General features: G+C 46.1%; 1 protein-coding gene across 4 annotated transcripts; it reads right to left on the reverse strand.

The window, feature by feature from the left end:
- Positions 1-215: 215 nt before the first annotated feature.
- Uba1 (ubiquitin like modifier activating enzyme 1) lies at positions 216-23044 on the reverse strand. Of its 4 annotated transcripts, none has more exons than XM_021154136.2 (26): positions 22933-23044; positions 13475-13591; positions 13290-13348; positions 13023-13191; positions 12771-12905; positions 11748-11854; positions 11437-11527; positions 11198-11330; positions 10621-10718; positions 10238-10384; positions 9927-10103; positions 9726-9830; positions 9558-9638; positions 9120-9275; positions 6133-6298; positions 5808-6004; positions 4460-4524; positions 4009-4204; positions 3359-3433; positions 3042-3231; positions 1932-2020; positions 1586-1678; positions 1272-1463; positions 922-1023; positions 716-816; positions 216-545 (listed from the first exon to the last, which is right to left on the reverse strand). In XM_021154136.2, the coding sequence occupies exons 2-26, from the start codon at positions 13589-13591 to the stop codon at positions 410-412; spliced, it is 3177 nt and encodes a 1058-aa protein (XP_021009795.2). In that variant the 5' UTR covers positions 22933-23044; the 3' UTR covers positions 216-409. The 4 variants fall into 4 exon arrangements, with proteins under 4 accessions (XP_021009795.2, XP_021009798.1, XP_021009796.1 ...); XM_021154139.3 differs by lacking the exon at positions 22933-23044 and adding an exon at positions 22156-22310; XM_021154137.2 differs by lacking the exon at positions 22933-23044 and adding an exon at positions 19124-19347.
- Between the last annotated feature and the right edge of the window lie 158 nt (positions 23045-23202).

The following is a 23202-nucleotide window of genomic DNA, read 5'->3' on the forward strand; positions in this document are numbered from 1 at the left end:
ACAGAGTTTGAACCCAGTTCAAGTCACTTAAGTCATATTGACCCAGGTACTGGTTTGCATAACTTCACTGGTACCTCAGGTCTGTTATGCAGAGATATCAATTCCCATTTTTCTCTGCCCAGAAAGCTTATAGCTGGAGTATCCCATTGGGGTACTTATTTGAACCAGAGAACTCTAGAGATACTCCTTCCTTGGAGACAGCCAGGATGGCTACATCTGGGTAATTATCCTTTTATTGGGATTTAGGTTCCAAACAAGGTACAAAGCAGCGGTGAGAGGGTCTTGAGGTTGCTGGGTAATAAGGGAAGGCCAGGCTTGGATACATGGACCACTGCCTGAGGCCAAATGGAAACCAGGATTGGAAAGGATCTGAGGAGGGAGGACTGGGGCTTAGGGGAATGCACGGAGATCAGCGAATGGTATATCGGACATAAGGGACCTCGACGTCCTCGCCGCTTTCATCGTTGCAGCACAGCTCAAGCACCAGTGCCCGCACATGGCGGCCCAGCTTTCTCTTTGACACTCGGCTCACAATCTCTGTCATCCTAGGGAAAGGGGTGAGGGTAAGGGAAGAGGGCCAAGGAGGCAAAGCAAGAGGAAGGGGAGGTAGGTGAGGGCAGGGGAGGTGATGGGTAGGAGTGAAAGAGCTTCAAAAGCTGAGGCTCCCCACCCAAAACAGGGTCCTTCCCAGCCTGCCTGGCAATAGCCTACTCACGGCTGATCCAACCGTTCCTTGAGCTTAGCAGCTGGCATGAAGAAAGAATAGAGCATGGACACACCCTGGGACAGCATGGTGATCTCCAACTTGTGCTCTGTCTGGAAGGCAGGAGAGGGAAACAGCAGTGTTAGATGGCAGGAGAGCCAAAAAGTTATTTATACATCTTGTCCTCCAGGTGAGGGGAGAGGAAGAAAGGGCCTTACCTTAAAGTAATCAAGGAACTGCTTGAGGGTCATCTCCTCACCATTAGGCTGCAGCCCTTGTACTTCAAAGCGATCCCACAATGTCCACTCTTGATTATAGTACTGAAATAAGAAAGAGAATAGGATGTGGGCCATTCCAGAAGTTCCTGCCCTCCCTGCCTTCCCTGCCCCGCTGCATTCAGACCCAGTTAAGTTAGATCTACTGACTTTTATTTCCTTAGTACTCTTGAAAAAAGATGCAGGCATATTTTGATTGTAACTCTGACCTAGTGACCAGGTCTAATGCAAACCAAAGCAAGTTCTATTGAGATACACTTTATTATAGGTCCATCTTGTATGTGGGCACCTACCTGGTGACGAGGTGCAGCAAGAGGTTCAGAAAACCCAAAGAAGGGCAGGGCCAAGTTCAGGAAACCATTTTTGTAGGAATCGAGCTGTTGGTGCCCTTGAACTACCTTGTAGAGCTCCAGACACACAAGGCCAACCACAGCAGCTGTGGTTGTGGCAATGGCTGGGATGATCTTCCCTGCAATCAGCTTGCTCTGAGAAATAGACCAAGGAAAATGTTATCATTTATAAGAGACTGAAGGTCTACAGAACAGGATGGGATATAAGAAACTCAAACCCGAGAGTGGATAGAACATCAGGCTTCAAGTCTCCTGACCTTGTGTCGGTCTGCAGGGGAAATATCATAGTTTTCCGCCCGAAGATTGGATGCAGCCACAATGAAATCCATGTGGAAATTGCTGTCATCATCCTGAATAAGAGTAGTAGATCAGATGAGAAATTTTTCTGGACTCTTGGGATGTAAGTATCCTCCAATGCTAATTACCTGCTGGTCTGTCCCAGATCAGAAGGAAAGCTATGTGGCATTCGAAGCTATGTGGCAGTCCATGATCTGATCACTGTAAAGGCTTGGACTGGCTCCATAGTCCTAGATCCCCATTCCTTACAACCCCGTCTGTGCTTAGCTCACCCCAACTGTCCTATCCAGGGCCCCTTCCAAGCACCTTCTCAAAATCAATGGGGTACATCTTAAATCCGGGTAACTTGTCTGGGCTGGGCAATGTGGCTTTGAGCTCCTCAAGACGGCTGTCATCTGTACAAAAAGAAAAACACAGCCCTTTAGATGCAAATAGTGGGGTAGAAAGCCTTAGGGTATGACAAAGGGTTAATCAGATAAGATTTTGGAGAGATATCCTAGAATCAAGGGTCAAAGGGGGAAAGGCAGAGCAGAACAGAGAGCAAACCTGAAAAAGGCAGGAATAAAGGCTATCAAGATCTAGAGATACACTAGGAGCAGAAACCCTAAGAGGAAGTAGAGTGATCAGATGGATGGGGTGTCAGTCAGTCTTGGAGAGGTAATATATGAGACACAGAAGACATGGTGGGGATATAGGGAAGTATATAAGCATGAATATACAGGAAGGATCCATCCAAGAGGAGATAGAGAGGATATGAAACGAGACAAGATGAGGATGAGATAGGGAAGAGGGAACATGTCATAAGAAAGTTAAGAGGAAACCTGTGGAGGAGGTAGAAGAAAAGACTAAAGGAAATATACAGAGAGGAACATGAAAAGGCAGGTATTTCAGAAAAAAAGATGGGGATGGGGAAGAGAGGAGGCCAATACAAGGGGGGGGGGGGGGCTACAGAGCTATAGACACATTTCAGATATCCAAAAGGAAAGGCAGGGGGACTAAATTATGATGGACAACATTAGAGTAAACACATATACAGAGAATCAGGGTGGGAGAGATGTATGGATGGGAAGACACGGGACATGTGGAATGAGACAAAGTGAGCAAGAATCAAAGGAGGAAACCCCTGCTGGAGATCATTGCCCCTAGATGAATAGACTGAGGAAAAGCAGAGAAAATAATAAAACCAAGGCAAATATGCACCAAGCAAGAACAACAAAGTTTGTTTTCCTGGTAAAGAGGAGGGAGAGAGAGAGAGGGAGGGAGGGAAGGGACTGAACCCCCCCCAACAGATTGCCTTCATTTCAGGGGGAGGGAGGTGCAAAGGAAGGTGAGGTCATGGAGCTATTAGTAGAAGACTAATGAAGCTAGGGACAGATAGGGGCAGTGACTTCTGACCAAATGGCCAAACACCCTCACCAACAGAAGCATTGGCGCTCTGCAACTCCTGGTCAGAAACATGAATCTTGACACCAGACTTGGGGGTGAACTCTGGGACTTGTACTGACTGCAGGAGTGAGGCCACAGCAGCTCGGTCTTGGGATCCAGTTAACCCATAGGTCTGGGCAAAAAGGTTGGCAGCAGCCATCACATAATCCAGATGCAACGTCTAGAGGAAGGCAGGGCATGCATGGTAGGGTTAACACGTCTGCCCTGGGATGGAAAGCCACCACCTCCTTCCCACCTACCCATCCTCTCTGTATCTGACCCCAGGAAAACCCAATAAGAAGACTTACATTGTTAACATCAAAAGTAAGTGGGTGTGGACAGCGTTTGGGTCCAGACCAGAAAGGGGCCCCTGAGCTGGTGAGCTAAAACAAAATAAGAGTGTTTCAGGAGTAAGATCTCTGACAATTCAACTCACTACCCTACCCTTGGCTGGGTCCCAAAGAGGGCTGGAATCAGTCATCTAAGACTTACACTGCAAAGTCCTAGCTGAGAAAACCACCAATTCTTAAGACACTTGCTTTACTTGCTAGTCTAGAATGGATCGCCAGGTATGTATTTAGTATTAATAAATACCAATGAATCCTCACAGAAGGCCCTGTGAAACATATTTAACTGTTCCTCCTTCAAGCTAACGAAAGGTACAGAGAAATGACTTGCCCAAGTTTAGAGAAAACTGGGATTTGAATAAATGCTGACTCCCTTGCTCGCAAGTCGAGGATCTTGGCCTCGAGGTTCACTACAACCCTGAAAAAAATCAGGTTAGACACAGTCTACAGCACAGTGAAAAGGAACAGCCAAGTTCTCTTGCTTCAAGGAAATGAGGGACAAAACAAAACGGTCAATCCTCACATCTGGACTAGTTAACTGGGAGAAGCTACTTAAGAGTCTGCAGCAAACTGGTTGCAAGGAAACCCATGTTGCCAAACTAATATGTTACCTGGTCGGGAGGAAAGTTGTGCAGCAGTTGCCGGATGTTGTTACAGTACTGGGTGTGCCAGTGGTGGCAGGCCCAGGTCACACAGTCTCCCCAAGTCTGTGGTCGTTGCAGCACCAGGCTGCGCTGCACAGCCTCCAGCACCTCCAATGGCTGGGTACCAGCCAGCCGCAATGTCCGCTCCACAAATTTGGAGTCTCTGTTAGGGAGTAGAGGGGGCCAAGGGGCAAGATTTTATATATATATATACATATACATACACATACATATAGTGGCCACTGAACTAGGCTCCAGGGCAATCCCACTTTCTCCACAGAAAGCTCCCCATCTTGATCCCCTAACAGCATGAGAACTAAACATTTAGTGTCCTTTGAAAAGTGTGCACCTAGCGCTGAGGATGACAGCTGAATGTCTTTGGTGGCAAGCAGAAGGGTGAGATGTGGAAGTTACTCACGTGAGGTACTGATTAACATTTTCTGCTGGCTGCTTGAAAAGGCCTTCAAATTCATCCCGGGCCCACTGCAGGCAGAGGAAAGGGATTTTATGAAATAGTGGACAAAATAAGCTTCCATAGGCTTGTGAAAGTCCTTATAGATAATGCAAATAGGAAATACCCAGCTACTTAGGAAAGCAGAAGCTCCCAACCTTCCCTACTCCCTCATGAACTTGACCTGGGAAACAACTATCCAATGTACGTGTGGAGAAAAATGTATTAAGACCTGTACATGTGTACTATGCCTTGATAAAAAAAAATGTATATCAGCTAAGAGTATTTTACATCTTAAAAACAGGATTGCTGCAAGTTCAATGCTGGATACAAATGCATCCCTGACTCAACAACAACAACAAAAAAAAAATGATAGAAGTTTTTGCCTAAACCCTAGGTTTGATGAACCTGGGTCATCTGTAAGAATAGCAAGTGCTCTTAACCACCAAGCCATCTCTTCAGCCCCAATTTAAAAGTTATGTGGTCGGGCGGTGGTGGCACACGCCTTTAATCCCAGCCCTTGGGAGGCAGAGGCAGGCTGATTTCTGAGTTCGAGGCCAGCCTGGTCTACAAAGTGAGTTCCAGGACAGCCAGGGCTATACAGACAAACCCTGTCTCAAAAAACAAAACCAAAATTACGTGTATGGGTGTTCTGCATGTATGTTAGTGCACCACATGCATGTAGTACCCATGCAGGGCATCAGATCCCTTGAAGCTGGACGTAACACCACTGTCAAATGTAAATGGTCACGTGGGTGCTTGGAATCTCAACTCTTCTGAAAGAGTAGTCATTGCTCTTAACTGCTGAGCTATCTCTAAGTTGTTATGTATGGTTTTACTCACATCTAATAAGTAGATGTCAAAAATCCACCTGCCTCTGCCAATTCAGTACTGAGATTAAAGGTGCATGCCACCATACCTAGCATAGCAATCTAAGAAAACATGGCAAAACACTGTTAAACTTAGGTAAGGAATATTTCAACATTCACCATTCTTTTCTTTGTTTTGTTTTTCTCAGATTAAGGTCTTGTTTTGTAGTCCAAATGGCCTTGAAATCACAGCAATCCTCTTGACTTAAGACTCTCAACTACTAGTCAGCCAAGACATTTTTGCCTGTCTACATATTGGGAAAAAAAACTCACAAGGAGGAATCACAAGAAGACTAAATAAGTCTTTTTCAGAAATGCTAAACTGCCAGGTGAAAAGAAAGGTGCTAGAAGAAAACATATTTTATGCTTAGGCCTGTAAATACCAGGAAGCCAAGGGACTGGTAAACACAGTCTGCCCTCTTTCCTTTCCCCTGGGCACCACTCACCTGCAGAGTGTGTTCGATGGCATTGGGAAAGTTTTTCAGGGTACAAATGGGGATGGATTTCTCTGGTGGATCCTGGCTAGAGCTGTATGATTCTGTCAGGAAGGGGATTACCACCTGCACGTTGCCCTTTGTACCCAGTGTGCCAGACTCTAGCAGTGGCTTCCGATAGTACACACATCGGCGATCCATGTACATGCCTGTATGATGGGGGTGGGGACAAGGATATGATAGCCTTGAGACAAGAAAAAGCATACTGGGAAAGAACAGGAAAACCCAGACGCCGACTTTTTTGCCCTTGCCTTCTTTACCAGCCTTTAAAACTTACGGGCATCTATGTTGTCCAGGGCATTGGCCACACCATCCAAATTTTGGAAAAAATCATCATCATAGATGCGCTCAGTGTCAGGACCTACACGGTTCTGGTGGCTTGTCACCTGGATGTAAGGATTCATCTGGCGCACAGCTGCAGCGGCCGTGTCAGACTTTAACTTCTGTGAAATCAGGAGATGCAGTTGAGAGTAGAACATGGGTGTATTCACTCAACAGCATAAAGAGCTGTCCCCCTGAACACTCATCTGATGCTAGAAGAATCAGGCCTTGAGTTCAAGAGGCTCCCTGGCTTAGCAGAATATTCTAAGATAATGCCACATGGCCAGGGCTGAGATGGAAAAGATGGTGGCAATGAGATGGAAAAGAAAGCAGAAGACAAGCAAGCATTGTAGACAATGGACTAGCCAGCCACCTGGGGTTTTGTTGATGTGATACCTACTGTTCTTTTAGAGAGTAGCATTGTAAGTTAGAATAGATTTCCCCAAACATAACCAGATGGTTCAACAATAAATAAACATAAGTGTTATGAAAGCAAAGTCAGGTCACGTCCCTCCTGTGCTTAGAACCTTTCCCTGGCTCTTGTTCCCACTTAGGGTAAAGTGAACGGCTTCCCAGGACCTCTCCGAGTGGAAATGAGACCTTCCATAAGGATCATAATGAAATCTACAAAGTAACCGCCCGCCCCCCCCCCCCCCCCGCAAGCACAACTTTGCTCCTTTCTCCTTTACCAAGTGCCAACAAAGATTCTGTAGCTTACTTTTATATTTTATCCATGTTGTTTCTTTGTTTTGAGACAGGTTCTATGTAGCTCTGTCATGGAAATTACTATGTAGACCAGATTGGCCTCAAACTCTGCCTGCCTCTGCCTCCTTAGTACATGGGTGGGCCTAGCTATATCTATATTATATCAATAATATACCCATTCTTTATTATTTACCTTCCTCTGCTAGAACCTTTATTTAGTTTTTATTTTTTGAGACAGGGTTTCCTGTGTAGACCTGGCTGTCCTGGAACTTACTTTGTGGCCCACCCTGTTCTTGAATTCAGAGATTCACCTGCCTCTCCAGCACTGAGAAGGTATGAACACTGTCCTGCCTTATTTTACTCTTTATTATATCTCAAGTATTTTCAACAGTAACTCCTAAAGTTACTATTCAGTGAATAACTTAATGAATAGGAATACTAGACAGGTAACAATGATACTGGTCTTATAGGCCTCATATGGTACCTCAGTTTCAAACTGAAGAGTCACCTGGCTTACTACAATGTCATCCTTCAGAAGGCCTTTTTTTTTTTTTTTTTTTTTTGGTTTTTCGAGACAGGGTTTGTCTGTATAGCCCTGGTTGTCCTGGAACTCACTTTGTAGACCAGGCTGGCCTCGAACTCAGAAATCCGCCTACCTCTGCCTCCCAAGTGCTGGGATTAAAGGTGTGCGCCACCACGCCCGGCCAGGCCTATTTCTAAAAGTGTCCTTTGGCTGGAGTCTAGGAATTTAGATTTTAGGAAAAGTCCCCATCACCACCCCACCTAAAAATAATGGCTCAGTGTGCCTGAACTGTTTGTGTGAACAGAATAGTTTATGGTAAGCACCTTCTTTCCCTCTAGATTCAGGAATTCTGATACACAACCAATCCCAGTAAAAGCCCTAGGTCCGGCTTCCCTGGCTAGAAACCTTTTAGAGTATCGTTATAGCTGTTACTGGGGAAATCCACCTTCCATAATCCCACTGGGAGATAACTATTAAGAAGATACTTGCTACTGACTTTGTTCTTCCCTTGTTGATTGTGCTGTGTTCTTTTTCTGCAATAAACCACCCACTAGTCCTCCCAGGCAGTCAGTGACTTTGGGGATATTTCTGAAAACCCTCAAGACAATTATCTCAAAGCATCAGTGATAAGGGCTAGATTGATGGCTCGGTGGTTAAGAACACTTGTTGTTCTTCCAGAGGACTAAGTTTTGGTTCTCAATACATCTGATGGCCCACAATCTACTTATAACCCCAAAATTACAATTCTAGAGGATTCAACATATTCGTCCAGTGTCTTCAGGGACTAGGCACACACACAGTAGACATATATATGTGCAGGCTCTTATATATATATATATGAATGAGTGCTGGGATTAAAGATGTGCCACAGTTGTTGAGGGGCCTACATGAAGACCAAGCTGCACTGCTGCTGCGTATGTGGAGCAGAGGGGACTGTGATTAATTAATTGGGGGGGGGGGAATGATGTGCCACAACAACACACCTAGCAATAAATAAATCTTTTCTTTATAAAAAAAGTCAATGGGGGGGGGGGAGGGTTGGAGAGATGGCTCAGCAGTTAAGAGCACTGACTTGACTGCTCTTCCGAAGGTCCTGAGTTCAAATCCCAGCAACCACATGTTGGCTCACAACCATCTATAATGAGATCTGACGCACGCCCTCTTCTGGTGCTGAGTTCAGCAAGCAGAGGTCCTGAACTCAAATTCCCAGCAACCACACGATGGCTCACAACCATCAGTACAGCTACAGTGCACTCATATACATTAAAAAATAAAATAAAATAAATAAATAAATCTTTATTTAAAAAAAAAAGTCAACAGAAAAAGGAAATGAAAGGGCAGCTCAGTGGTAGTCTCTGTAACTAGCTATCTAGCATGCAAGCATGCTACATATAGTTAGCTTTAGATTCAACCCGAGTACTAAAAAAAGAAAAAGGAAGAAAGGAAGGGAGGGAGGGAGGGAAGGACAGAGGGGGAGGGGGACAGGGAGAGGGAGAGGGAGAGAGAAAGAGAGAGAAAAAGAAAAGAAACAAAATAGAAGGAAGATGAAAATAACTGATTCAAGGTAGGACTATTTAATGTTTGCTGAATAAATGACAGAAACAGGGGATGAAAAGGGTCAAAGGAAAGATAAGTATATCTCTATCTGAAATACTGTGGATAGGAAAAAGACAGGAAAATGAGACGATCTACTCCCGTATTCCCATCCATCTCACCGTGACATCCCAGGGCCGGAAGAGAAACTGTCGGTTCAGATTTGACTTTTCAATGGTGTCCATGTCTGTGACCACGACCTCTCCACCCTCTCCACAACCCAGCCCAATCATGGCAAAGTTCTTGAGCAATTCACAACCAATGGCCCCTGCACCCACCTAAGAAACAGCCAAGGAGAGACACAAAGGCAAGTCAGGGTGATACAAGTGGATACAAAGCCACCCACAGTTTCTCATGCCTGCTGGAGGCAATGATAGACCAATAAAGTCTACTGCCACATACATGTCCAAGTCCCAGGGCTGTAAGAAATGACCTTTTATAATCTGAAGATGAGACCAAGAGATAAGACTCTTCCCTTTATTATGCAGAAGAGAACCCCAGAAGGGGTGGCCAGAGACCAAGGGAGGTGAACACACTAGGTGTCCAATGAGACCACTCACCAGGAAGTACTTTTGCTTGCTCAGCTTCTCCTGAAAGTCTGACCCAAATACAGCTACCTGCCCATCATAACGGTTCTGACGCTGGGGAATATGAAGTGAGGAGGATCAGAGAGAAGCTCCCCGAGAAACACCCCCCAATATTGCCTTCCCTCCAGCCCATTCACATACTGGGAGGCACTTCTCCTCTGTCAGAGCCTCTTTGTCCTCTGGGAGACATTCAAGAGCATCAAAGTACAACCACTGCATGATGGGCATAAACTTTCCAGAGCAGGCCTAGTGAAGGACAAGGAAAGAGCAAGTGGCCAGTGTTAATCAGGCCCTCACACATTTGGATAGTAAGTAATAGAGGCAAGACGAAACCCCACTGACCTTCATGACTTCCTGGGCAGCAAGGCCCCCAATGAAAGCATTTATGGGTGCCAGGTCCCCAGCAGCAACATAAGCTAGCTTCCGAATAAGATCTTCATCCAAGCTGTTCTGTTGTACTGCAGGTGGGGACCGAGCGTTCACAGCCTGAGCCAGGCCCACCAGTTCTGTTGCATCTTCCTGGTAGGGCAAAGGAAACAAGCAAGGATTAATCAGGCTACTGTCAAGGGATGGACGGTTGACAAGCACAGGTATGGGTGGGCCTTTAGCACCAAGTATTTCTATCCTTACTGACTGCTGGCTCAACTACACACCTCATTTCGTGGTCGAGGTGGTTGGTTGTGCTGAGCACAGAATTGGTGCAGAGCTTGGAAGCCAATGTGCAGTTGGGCAGGGCGAGAATACTTGGCGAAGTCAGTCATCACAAAGTCAGGCTCTACCAGTGACGCTGGCAAGGATTTCTGCAGGAAAGCAGCACATATGGGAAGAAATGAACAGAGAATTTGGAACTGTATAGATCACACCCCTCTGGCAAAATACTTAGACTACATTTCATAACAGTAGCAATGAAACCAATTTTATGGTTGGGGTTACCACAATACAAGGAACTGTATTAAATAAAGGCTCAGAGCATTAGGAAGGTTGAGAACTACTGTTCTAGAACCACCCACCATGAACTACTGCCTCCAATACTCACAAAACTAATCTTTTTCGGTACTTTGACCTGACTGACGATGCCTCCGCGGATGTAGTCCGAGAAGTTGGAAGTGTCACAGATACTAAAGGTATAAGGACCTAGAGTAGTAGATAGGGAGTGTCAGTCTTATATGCCCTCCTTAAAGTTTACAAAACTCAAGAGACAAAGAAAAAAAAAAACATATGCCTGACTCAATGTAGACACCAGATACCCTTTCAACCACAGTTCTCACGGGGATCAGAAACGATCTCCCCTCTGCTTCAGAGCTAGTTCAGACATCATGAGACTCTCATGTTCCTGGTCCCAGGCCTATACTGATAGGCTGCTTTTTCCCAAATTAGTTTAGACATGATGCCCTGTTCAAAACACAACTCAGATCCTAGGGGCCCATGCTCCTATTAACAATCGAACAGTTGGCCCTTCTTCCCCGTGTTCACTGGCTCTGGTGGGTCTTACTAGATTCTTTGATCCACTTCAGGCACTCAGGATATAGCTCCCATCACTCTGAACCCAGGGACTCTTCTCTTTCAAATCTCCTAACCGGTTCCCCTATGATACTTCCATGGCCCCAGCTCACCCAGCACTTTGATCTCCATGGGTTGACATCCATTGAGCTGGACCATGCCCTGTACTTCTGAGAATGAGACGAAGTCACCAGTCTCAAAGCCATGTCGGGCCTCATCAAGGCAGGTAACCACACCGGGATTGTCCTAGTTAAAAAGGAGTGAACCTCAGAAGCAAGTCTAAGTACAACAGCACAGAGAGGGCTGGCATTGCCCATCTGTCTGCGAAGAGCCCTGGGGCTGATTTCCTTACCTTGGTGACCATTGAAACCATAGCACTGAGTGGCTGCTCCCCATTGGAATCTGTGAGGACCATTTCCTCTCCAAAATCACAGAAAAGTTGCCTGTAGAGAATGGCAAGAAGACTTGATGCCTGAGGCCCACACAAGGCCCAAGGCATCTTTCAAGGTGTACTAGATGTGTGCTGAGCAAACTTGGCACATCACAGAGAGGATACAGCAGCACTAATGTCACAGAAGGAGAGGTGAACACACACAAGAGGGATGAGGACCTTGGCCTTGCCTAGGAAAGGTTGTGGAAAAGGCATGCAGAAGTGGTACTCACCCAAATAGGCCTCTTGTATCTGCCACCACTAGCTTGATACCACGGCTATGACAGAACTCACCCACTCGCAGCTGGTCCTCCAGGGGGCTGTTGGTAAGGACCACCACCTGGGGAGAAACAGATCCCAGGTTCAAGAGGCCAGAACTAGGAGGAAGGGAAGATAAAAGGCTAATAGCAGAGACTGGTGGGAAGAGGCACAGGCGGTCCTGACAGCAGTTATCCCCCTGGCCCTCCAGGCCTCTCTTAAAGACCTTCTGGAGATCAGACTCAGTGAGAGGGAAACACACCAAAAGCTTAGAGTATGTTGGGGAAGGTAGAATGGGCACAAACTGCAGAACAGCTGACTCATCTGTTCGCTAATTGCCTACAACCGTGCCATGCCCTGTGAGAGACAGGCAGAGTGAAATGGTTTCGAGCCAAAGTCTGAGCTCACTCTTAAAATACTACTGTTAGCAAGTTCTCAAAATGGTGCCCACTCCACCACAATTTTTGAAACTGCTCTCTCTACCTTCTCCAGGAAAACACATCTCTGCCCACCAGGATGAGCTCCTACTACTCTGTTTGATTGTTGCTACAGTACCTTGGCCCTTGGGGACCTTGGTACCTTGAAAGTCCCCCGAGGCAGACTTTCAGCTCTCACAGCCTAGGCTTTTTAACTAGTAAATGCCTGTGCCATCTTTCCTGTGTCTAAGCTGCTATTCTCCATGCTTAATCCTCATAGGAACCCCATGAAAGTCGGTACTGCTGCCATTCCTATTCTGAAAATGGAAAGAGTAAGTAAGGCCAGGATCTAAGTGACCTGCCTAAAGTTATACTAGAAGAGCTAGACACTCATAGCAGGACACTGTCTCCATCTTTTCCCCAAAGGCAGGCCCAAGGTCTCATCCTGTCTGCATCTTCTCTGCTCTCACGCATAATGCTTGATGCCAAAGACAACACATTAAATAGTGAATAGTACCAAAAATACAACACATGAGTTCTTTCTATGAAAATCAAGCAGGAAGCTGAGCAATCACCAAGTACCTGGAAGCTACTAAGGAAGTCCTCGACAAGAGGCCCAGTGTAGGCAGTGACAGGTACATAGCTGTTGAGTTCAGCAAGTCGGGGCTGGGATACCTCCGCTCGATTTTTACCAATGTCCTCCTCCCGAAGGTAAAACTGTAAGAGACAGGTGGGCAGGAGGATAAGGCTGTGGCACAGAGAAACAGGTATCTCAGCGGACGGTAGGGGGTAGGGGGTTGTGGGGAGGGGGGTGAGGATGTTGGGAAGAGATACCTGGGAGGAGAGATCAGCCCACTGGGTAGTTCCTTGGTCATGTAGGGTGACAGCCTTGACCCCACCAAGGATGATGTTCTTAGCAATTTCTACACCCAAGCCCCGCAAGCCCGAGACAAGGACACTGGATGTCTGGAGCATTTTCATTGCCTCATGGCCCAAAACGTACCTGTCAAATTAGAGGGTACTCCAGGTCATGGTCCAGCCCACCCTATCCAGTTCTTTCAGTGCCCCTTCCCACCTTAGGCAAACTCCAGCCCTACTTACAGCTGCCGGGAGTAAAGGCTCTCGTCTATGTCTGCTTCACTGCCGTTCTTCGCCATTCCCTAGAGAGAGAGCAAGAATGGGTTCAGAACAACATGCATGAGTGGGGTGTGGGCAAATGGAGAGTAATATGAAAGGCTCCCTTTCCTACCACCATACTTGCCAGTCTCCAGGGAGAAGATACTCACGTTGGTTGGCACTGAGGACACTTGGGACAGCACAGACTGTGCAGAGGAGCAGTTAGAACCCGGCTTTGGATCAGGCCCGGACACGCGACGTTTCTTGGACAGCGGCGAGCTGGACATCTGGGGAGAAAGACAGGCCAGAGGTAAGCCTAGAATTCATGGTGATATTTTTCTGGTTTATTTGTTTCTTTTAAATACAGGGTCTCACCATGTAGCCTTGATTGGCCTTAAACTATTTTTCTACTTATTAATAGTAATAGTGGGAGAAGATTTAATTAAGGATCAGCAAATCTACATTAGGAAAGAAACTAGCACAGACAGATGACGTGGCTTGTCCAGGATCACACCATTGTCAGACTCAAGATTTGAACCAAGGTGGTTTGGCTTGCATATCCACACAGCTGACTGCTAAGTCATCTTGTCTTTCCCTAGCCCAGCATAAGGGAAAGGCGCCAATCCTATGGAGTAAAAGGAAGAAGACCATTCTGAGAAGATTGGAGACAGATGTGTACTCAGGAAATACTCAGGTTTCGAATCTTGTCCCTGATGGGCAGCATGTAGAGCTGTTCCCTCACCTTGCAAAAATGGGTGGTGATATAGCTCTATGGGTTGCTGTGATGAGAAAAGATACAGACCACAGGTTCAGGAGGGCTCAGGGCAGAGCTTTACAAAGCCCAAACCTTTCTTCCAGTTTTAGGAATAAACAACAACCCAATAAAACAGGCTGCAGAAAGAGAGAAAATACACACTTCTAAGTCTCTTCATGTAAAGGCCCTTCAACAGGTTAGCAGTTATGATAAATGAATATTTCCTAGGAGCTCTCTCTGTGTCAGAGGCCACATTAAACACTTTACTAGTCTTGTCGCTGTCTGTCCTCAGGACAGCCCTGTGGGAATCGAACTACTTATTTACCCCAGCTCACATGGAAGGAAAAACTTCATTCAGGGATGTTTGGTGACTTGAACAAAGTTCCCACTCAGAGTGCTTGAACTGGGATCACACCAGATCCAATGACACTGAAGTCCAAGCTACTTCTAAGAGTTAGCAAATTTCATGCTCTCAATTGTCTCGACCCTGCAAGGTAGGGCTTAAGATCCCTGTTGAACAAATGAGAAAACCTGAGCTCATATGATCAAGTGATATACTAGATCACAGAGGTGGGGAAGATAACAATACAGCCTGCTATTGGAAGTGAATTCTAATGGTGATGGAGTCAGATATAAATAAAAGATAGGACCTAGAATCACTTTGTAGGCCCAGTGGCTCTTCAAAGCACTTTGGATATACCCTGAGTTTTCTGTTCACGCAACTGCTCTTACAATAAAGCCTATTCTGACCACCAACATACCTAAGATTCCATCTTGGCACTGTCACATTCTAATATGAACACAATGACAAGAGCTCTCTACTATCTACCCCATTTGTCACAAGAGTAAAGGGCTTTGTCTTAATGCCCTGTGAACTACATAAGCCCATTCTCTTACCATAAATAGAAAGTGAAAGCTTGGAGAACTTCTCTCACTTGTCCTGGCTCATGTCATTTGTCTAGTTTGTATGGTTTTCTTAGACGAATAGTGTCAGAATTTGGCTTTGGGTCCAGCCCAGACTACTCAGAGATAGGAGATAATGAAAGGGACAAGAGGGGAAGTAGGAGCCTGCCCAGGGTCAAATTTTGCCAGTGCAGTTGCTGGGAATACTTAGATCCAACTTGGGTAGGAAGAGAATTGATAACCTAGGAGACAAAAGTAATTCCTATTTTGCATTTATTGGCAGTGACTTGGCATGGAGATCTTATTTCTTCATTTGCTCCAAAAGCTGGGAGAAAATGAACTGACCTCATGATGAGGCTAAAGAGGCTATCTTCGGTCAATACTCAAGGACATGAGGACAGAGGCTCCTCCCAAGGCACCCACAGGGGCCTCCATTACTTAAGGTATCTCCTTTCCCTTGTCATTTGTTCCGGGCATATTCTTTTTCCACTCCCTACATCAGACAAGATCCAGAGCAGAGAGCTCTTTATCAGACCTTTACCTCTCTACCCCCACCCAGTGCTGGCAGCAAGGGTCTAAGTTGGCAGGTTTGGGATCACTGTTCAAAAGTGGACTTTGAAGCCAGGTGTGGCAGTACAGGCCCACAACCACAACACTTAGGAAGCAGAGGCAGGGGCTGGAAGATGGCTCAGCCATTAAGAGCACTGACTGCTCTAGAGGTCCTGAGTTCAAATCCCAGCAACCACGTGGTGGCACAACCACCTGTAATGAGATCTGACACGTCTTCTGGTGCATCTGGTCAGCTACAGTGTACTTATTTATAATAATAAATAAATCTTTGGACCAGAGCAAGCAGGGACTGAGTGAACAGAATTGACTGGAGCGAGCAGGACCACAAGTAGAGGTCCTAAAAATTCAATTCCCAACAACTACATGAAGGCTCACAACCGGGGTGAGATGGCTCAGTGGTTAAGAGCACCGACCGCTCTTTCAAAGGTCCTGAGTTCAAATCCCAGCAACCACATGGTGGCTCACAACCATCTGTAACGAAATCTGATGCTCTCTTCTGGAGTGTCTGAAGACAGCTACAGTGTACATGTAATAAATAAGTAAATAAATGAATAAATAAAAAAGAAAAAGGCTCACAACCATCTGTACAGTTACAGTGTATTCACATATATAAAATAAATGAATAATTTTTTTTTTTTTTTGGTTTTTTGAGGCAGGGTTTCTCTGTATAGCCCTGGCTGTCCTGGAACTCACTTTGTAGACCAGGCTGGCTTTGAACTCAGAAATCCGCCTGCCTCTGCCTCCCAAATAAATAAATCTTTTTTTTTTTTAAAAAGATTTATTTATTATACATAAGCACACTGTAGCTGTCTTCAGACACTCCAGAAGAGGGCACCAGATCTCGTTACGGATGGTTGTGAGCCACCATGTGGTTGCTGGGATTTGAACTCTGGACCTTCGGAAGAGCAGTCGGGTGCTCTTACCCACTGAGCCATCTCACCAGCCCCCAAATAAATAAATCTTAAAAAAAAAAAAAAAAGGAAGCAGAGGCAGGAGGACTCTTAAGTTTGAGGTCAGCCTGAACTGTACAGATGAGACTATTTCAAAAAATATTTTAAAAGGAGATTTCAATTGCCAGGTTTTGGAAAGCCCCTTTATCAAGGCGAGCAGGAAGAATCTGGGGCAGAGACTCTAGGACAAGAACTAAAGATTCCCTTACTCCCATTCAAAATTAAATGTATAAAAACAAAATACAAAAAAAAAAAAAAAAAACCCAAAACCAATGGAGATCCTTTCTCCCTCAACATGTGCCCAGCCTTCTCTGTTAGAATATATTTCCCAGTGCTTAAGATCAAGTGTAGAATATATTTTCCAAAACTTACTTGGCAAAGCTGAAATTAAAGCATTTTAAACTTACCCCGGGTCTCCAAATTGATGACTGAAGCCTGAGAATATTCTATTCCCAAAGCAGAGGAAGGCTGAGCAGGGGAACCTGGGGTAGGATTAGGAAGCAGAGCCAGCTGATTGAGGTAGAAAAGATACTGTACAGAGGAGGATGCTAAGGCTTGTCAAGGTTTCTGGGAGGTTTTAAATGAGAAGTCTTGAGGAGTATGAGAAAGGCATCAGAGGAAGTCACTGAGCTCAAGGAGCTGTGAAGGAGATAATAAAAGAGACCCAAATGAGACCTTAGCAGGCCTTATAAATGGTGGGGTTATTGGACAGAGGTATTGTTGTTGGTTTTTTTTTTTTTTTTCAAGACAGGGTTTCTCTGAATAGCCCTGGCTGTCCTGGAACTCACTCTGTAGACCAGGCTGGCCTTGAACTCAGAAATCCGCCTGCCTCTGCCTCCCAAGGGCTGGGATTAAAGGTGTGTGCCACCACGCCCAGCCTTGGACAGAGGTATTAAGAAAGACTTAAATCTGGGTCTCTAGAAAGAGGTGGGAGAATGTAGACCCTGAAACTACTGCAGGGAGATGCTGGGACTGACAGTCTTAGATTCTAGTGATAGAAACCCTTCACTAAAAATAATGGGAATGCACAGAAAAACGTCTTTGATACTGACACTATAGTGCCAAGAAGCTGTGATATTAAGTGCTAAGAGGCAAGGAGAGGTCTCTGAGAGCAGACTCTTGGAGAGGGATTTCTAATGGAGCAACAAAGGTCTTGTGTGGATCTAAACAGGTACCATAGCTGCTGACAGGGTAGAGAAGGGAAGATGAATTTCAGATAGTTTAAGCCTTAAAAGGATTACTAAGAATTAAGCATGGTGGTGTATACCTTTGATCCCAGCACTAGTGAGGCAGAGGCAGGCTGGACTCTAAGAGTTTGAGACAGCCAAAGCCACACAGTAAAACTCTGTAATCATTATGATAATAATTACCAAGCAAATACTGCCTAGATCGTCAAATGGAATTAGGTTTCTCCAGTCAATTCTGTGATTCCACAGTAAATAGACACTGAGGTTTGCTACTCCTGTGGAAGATAAATGAGCCTGTTGGGGAAAAAGGTATCTGACACTGATAGAGGTTCAGTGAAGTCAAAAGCAAATGCTGAGACTCTCTGAATAATGATGGTACTAGGAACCTTTAAAAATGATGAGGGCAGATTCTGAGTCCTGTTGTTAGATTAAGGAATCTATAAAAAGAGAAGCTAGAATGCTAGCTGGTCTGCCTTTGAAGGCAAAAATTGGGTCTAGAATGAGACCATCGGGTAGATGGGGCTACAAATCAAGAGTCTGAAAGAGTAGATGGTGGCAAGAGATCACTAATGGAGAACTGTGTCCAAACAGGTCCTCCCTGGTGTCTAGTCCCATGAGAGACTAAAGGAAATATACTGGGGTTATGGATGGCTGATGGAGAAGACAACAATGCTTTAAGAACAATGAGAACATGAAAAAGGTGGGAGTCCCTAAAAGCAGGGAGAGTCTCTAAAGGCACATGCTGAAAAGAATAAGAATGCCAGGTGTCCACGATGGAGGATGCTATGTCAAAGTGGTATTGGGAGATCTCAAATGTAGGGATGGATTTCCCACGTTAAGGCTAGGCAGAGAGCTTTTCACCGGGTTTAATCCAGATGGCAGCTCTAAGGACAGATAGTATCCTGGGGGGAGGGGAGACTGGATGAAAATGCTAGACAAGGCTCTTCATTCGGAAATGAAGGCCACGCGGACCTTTCCTGAAGTCTGGCCCCTCTTAAGCCATGAGAGCAAATACTGAAGGGCTAGGAAGAGTCTCAAGGGAGATTTCGGGGCAGGTCTTCAAATAGCACACAAGTATGGACGGCTTTCATGAGCAGCGACACCGAATTCCGGTGCCTTTATGGAGATTGTGCGGAGTTCTGATAGGAAATGCAAGGCTCAGGATCGGATCAAGATATCTGGTTATAGTGCTGAGCCAGAAGTCTCCAGAAGCTGAGATAGGGGTCTGACGTCAAGGTCAGATTTCGAAGCCCAAGGGAATAGGGGTGGTCCCAGACAGACGTGATCCACCCCACCCCAAGATTTGCACATCCCCACACCCGCTTGCCTAGTAATTCCTAATACCCAGGACACCGCAGTGCACTCAGACATTGGGCTGGCAGAGAGCCAGCAGGGACCCTCCCATACCTCCCAGAGCCCTTGCGCTTCGAGCCAGGTGCAGAGAAAAGCTATTACCAATGCCGGTTCCCCGGGTCGTGCCGCCGCCAACTCCTCAAGGAGCCGAAGTCAAGCTCGGCCGCCACCCTCCTCTTTCTCCTCCTCCTCCTGCCGCCTGGGCCAGCTAGGATCACTGTCGCCTTCTCCTTCCCCGACCGCTGTGGTTGTGGTCTTCCCTGCCACCCTCCTTCACCCCAGCAGCCGACACAAGATGGCGGCGGCAGAGCCCAAGGCCGGAACAAAACCCCGGGCCCCACCCCCAGAAACCCGGATGCAAGAGAACCGCGCCCACTCATGAATCATGTATTTTCCCTGCCCAGTTTGGGACTTCTTTAATTAGAAGGAGAACAGCTCCACCAAGTGGCTCTGGAGGCAGTAACTAGAAAAACAGGTAGAGCAAGAGGCTATGAAATATGAATAAAGAATTACTGCATCTAAGCTGTCAAAGAAATCAAGGAAGGACCTCAAGGCCATTCTTCCCAATCGTGAATCACGAAGCAAGGTTATGGGTTTACTAGGACTAGGCAACCAGAAAGTAGATGTTAAAGCATTACAACCACACCCCATGTTCATGAATAATGAATGATCTTGCAGTTGCTGGGAATCAAGGAGACCAAAGCTATATCGTATTCATGAATAATGCACGAGACTCAGTGAGATGGAACAAAAGAGGCAGGCCTGCCTTATTGCTCCACCTAATACCCAGTAAGCCAGAAACAGGGCTACTGCAGGCAGCACTCCTCTGTCTCCTAAATACTGAATGAAGCTGTTGGAGCTGCAGCAGCAGCAGCAGCAGCAGCAGCAGCAGCAGCAGCAGCAGCAGCTCAACTTGAAAACAGAGAGGTCAAGAAAGGTTGTGCCCACCAGGTGTAGTGGTGTACACTTTTAATCCCAGTACTCAGCGGGCAGAAGCAAGAGGGTCTGACTTTGAGCCATGTCTATAGAAGGAGTTCCAGGACAATCAGAGCTACACATAGAAACCTTGTCTTAGGGTGGTGGGGTGGGAACACCAAAAGAATGATTGCGCCCAAGCTGCGCTTATGTGCATGGTGCTGCATGCCTTTAATCTCTGCACTAGGAAGGTAGAAGCAGGAGGTTCATTAGTTTGAGGCAAGCCTGGTTAACAGGAAACCCTGTCTCAAAAAAATGTACCAGGCTGGGGAGATGGCTCAGCGGGTAAAAACACTGACTGCTCTTCCAAAGGTCCTGAGTTCAAATCCCAGCAACCACATAGTGGCTCACAACCATCTGTAATGAGATCTGACGCCCTCTTCTGGTGTGTCTGAGGCCAGCTACATTGCACTTAGATATAATAAATAAATATTTGGGCTGGAGCGAGCAGAGTTGACCAGAGCGATTAGGAATCCTAAAAATTCAATTCCCAACAACCACATGAAGGCTCACAACCATCTGTACAGCTACAGTGTACTCACATACATAAAGTAAATAAATAAATCTTTTTAAAAAGTACCAATCCCATACAGTTCACGAATTATTCATGAAGTTTGATGGGTAGCCCTCCCACCCAAAGTGGCTCTGCCTAGAAAGTGGAAATTACGAGATAATAGTCAAGGCACTCACCATACAGGATAACTGTGCAAAGCCTAAGTGAGCACAGTCCTTGCTCGTCATCCATGACCACTTAGGGGTGTATCTTGTTTAAGATAAATACTGCTAAATACAAACTCACTAGATGCCTTTGATAGGCAACGATAGCAATGAAACTAATCTAACTTGGCTGGAGATGTAGACTATGGATAAAGCACTTCCCCAACATCCTGAATTCAATTCATAGTATCATAAAAAACAAACAAAAAAATCATACCAATCCCCACCTCAAAAAAAATCCACTGATGAAATGTGTTATGACAATGAGTACAGAACGGGTCTTAGAGCAGTTACAAGACTCTGTTACAATTTTCAAATATGTGTAACTAAAGGCAATATGTAGACATATTTGCATTAATACAAAATAACTTACGTTTGAGGACTTGAATGTTCTCAGATCAGAAAATGAGGATTAAGAATAAGAACTTACCATGTGATTGAGTAAATATGTAGAAAAGGTCTAGAATAGTGCCTGGCACATAGTATGATATAATTAGCCTGAGCAGTAGCAACACTATTTTCTTAAAAGATGGGGTTTTTTTGGGGTGTGCTAGCACAGCTCCTATAATTCCACAGTACTTGGCAGGCTGACACAGAAGGATCACTAATACCTGGCAAGTCTGGGGAAAACAGACCCGGGAAAAGAGACAGAAGTAGACACACAGAGAGGGAAGAAAGGAGAGAAGAGGGAGAGGGAAAGAAGAGGAAGAGAGAGAAAGAGAGGTTTGAGACCATGCTGGTTTCAAAGTATTCAAAATCCTCCTGCCTCACTAAGCGTCCCACCAACTACTCCTTTTAATTTCAAACAGTACTTGGCAAACTGAGGCAGGCAGGTCCCTAATTCTCTCGGCAAGCCTCAGGAAACAGCGACAGACTGGGGGTTGAGGGTTGGAGAGGGGAGGGGAGAGGAGAGGAGAGGGCGCGCACCAGTAATGGCTCCATTAAATTGGCTTGGAGGCGGGGAACGTTATCCAACTCTGAAACCCAACAGATCAAATTTGAATCCTAGTTCAGCCATTCACTGTTCAGCTTTAAGACAAATTACTTACCTGCCCTGTATCTCAGATTCTTCATCTATGAAGTAGAATGAACCCTACTTTTGAAAAGTTGTGAAGATAAAATGGATTAATAAAAGTAACTAAAAGGGTGTAAATTATTTTTATCCTGCATACCCACTTTTCGGACTCCCAAAAAGACTTGCCAAAGATGGGTCGTGAGTCCAGAGTCTCGAGTCAGTAATCTAGAATTACTGAGACAAGGCATGAACAATACCTGTGGCATCTTCTCTGATAGATGCCAGGTTTAAATGCTAGAACCTGTGAGGGAAAGTTAACTGCGGATCCCGAAGAAGAAACTGTAAAGACCACGCCCCTCATAAATTATGCATAGCACCCTTAGAAAAGCTTTTTTTTTTTTTTTTAAACCCACCGGGCGCTACTCACCTTCACAGATTATTGTATGGGCTATCAAGAAACTCTATAGTTTGAGAGGCAAACTTCGGGATACCCCGTCAACACACCCCTTCCGCACGCTGATCCGCCCCCTAGAGAGCAATTCTCTTCTAGTGGACCAGGTACGAAAGAAGGTCCGCACCATAGTCCCACTAAAGCAGTAGTCAAGGACCGCTCAGTGGCCCGGTAGCCCTATGTCTGCTCAGAAGAGCCTAGCAGACAGTCTTCCTGGCCTCGGTTGAGAGGCTCCTCTCCCAGGGTCTGGGCCCCTGAAGTGTCCGGGTTTAACAGCCCCGGGTAAACCACCCGCAATGACCCCATCAGAGGTCACAAAGGCCACTGGTACCGTCACAGTGCCACGTTGGTGTCGAATATTCCCACTGTCACTCGGTCCGGTCCCAAGACCCCAACTCCCGCCTTGACTTAAGTAACTTCAAACTTCTCTCCACTTGGAGAGCCCGAAAATTCTGCCCTCCAACAGAGTACTCATACACAGACCCCGAGCCTCCCCCAAGTTCCCCCTAAGCCCTGCTTCCAAGGGGTATAAATCTGCATCTGAGAATTACCTCATAAAACAGACTCCTAAATGCCACCCGAATCCCCAAGCACCGCTTCCTAAGTGTCTCCTCAAAAGTAGACACCCACTGAATGCCACCCGGGCCCCACAACCTCCAAACATGCCCATTAGGGATCCCTGAAGTTGGAATTAGGGAAGCACCCTCTTCCAAATGCTGTCCAGAGGTTTGGGGGAAATGTGCTCCCGCTCACCCCCAGTGCTGGGCGGAAGCCTCGCCTTCCTTCTGGAGACAAGCCGAAGCCACAGGGCAACGGAAGAGCAAACCACCTCGATCGTGCAAAAAGAACCAGAGTTTGCGCGGAGCTCGGAAGCGCGGGGGCCTTAGAGGGCCGGGTCTGGGGTATACCATAGACGCCTGAATAGAGGGGCATTTCTCTCTACTTCTGCGCCTCTGGCCCGGGTTTCAGGGACAAAAATCCCATACAGGTTTTGGTACGACCCCAATGCGCGAAGCATGCTGG

The sequence above is a fragment of the Mus caroli genome, unplaced genomic scaffold (assembly GCF_978045245.1).
Source record: "Mus caroli unplaced genomic scaffold, Mus_caroli_1 scaffold_5, whole genome shotgun sequence".
Taxonomy (NCBI): Eukaryota; Metazoa; Chordata; class Mammalia; order Rodentia; family Muridae; genus Mus; species Mus caroli.

Coding starts and splice junctions, on each gene's coding strand:
- Uba1 (XM_021154136.2), bottom strand. CDS start 13,591: ATGTCCAGCTCGCCGCTGTCCAAGAAACGTCGCGTGTCCGGGCCTGAT. Junction 12,906..13,022: donor GGGCTGATCTCTCCTCCCAG/GTATCTCTTCCC, acceptor TGTCTCTTACAG/TTTTACCTTCGGGAGGAGGA. Junction 817..921: donor AGTTCCTTGATTACTTTAAG/GTAAGGCCCTTT, acceptor CCTGCCTTCCAG/ACAGAGCACAAGTTGGAGAT.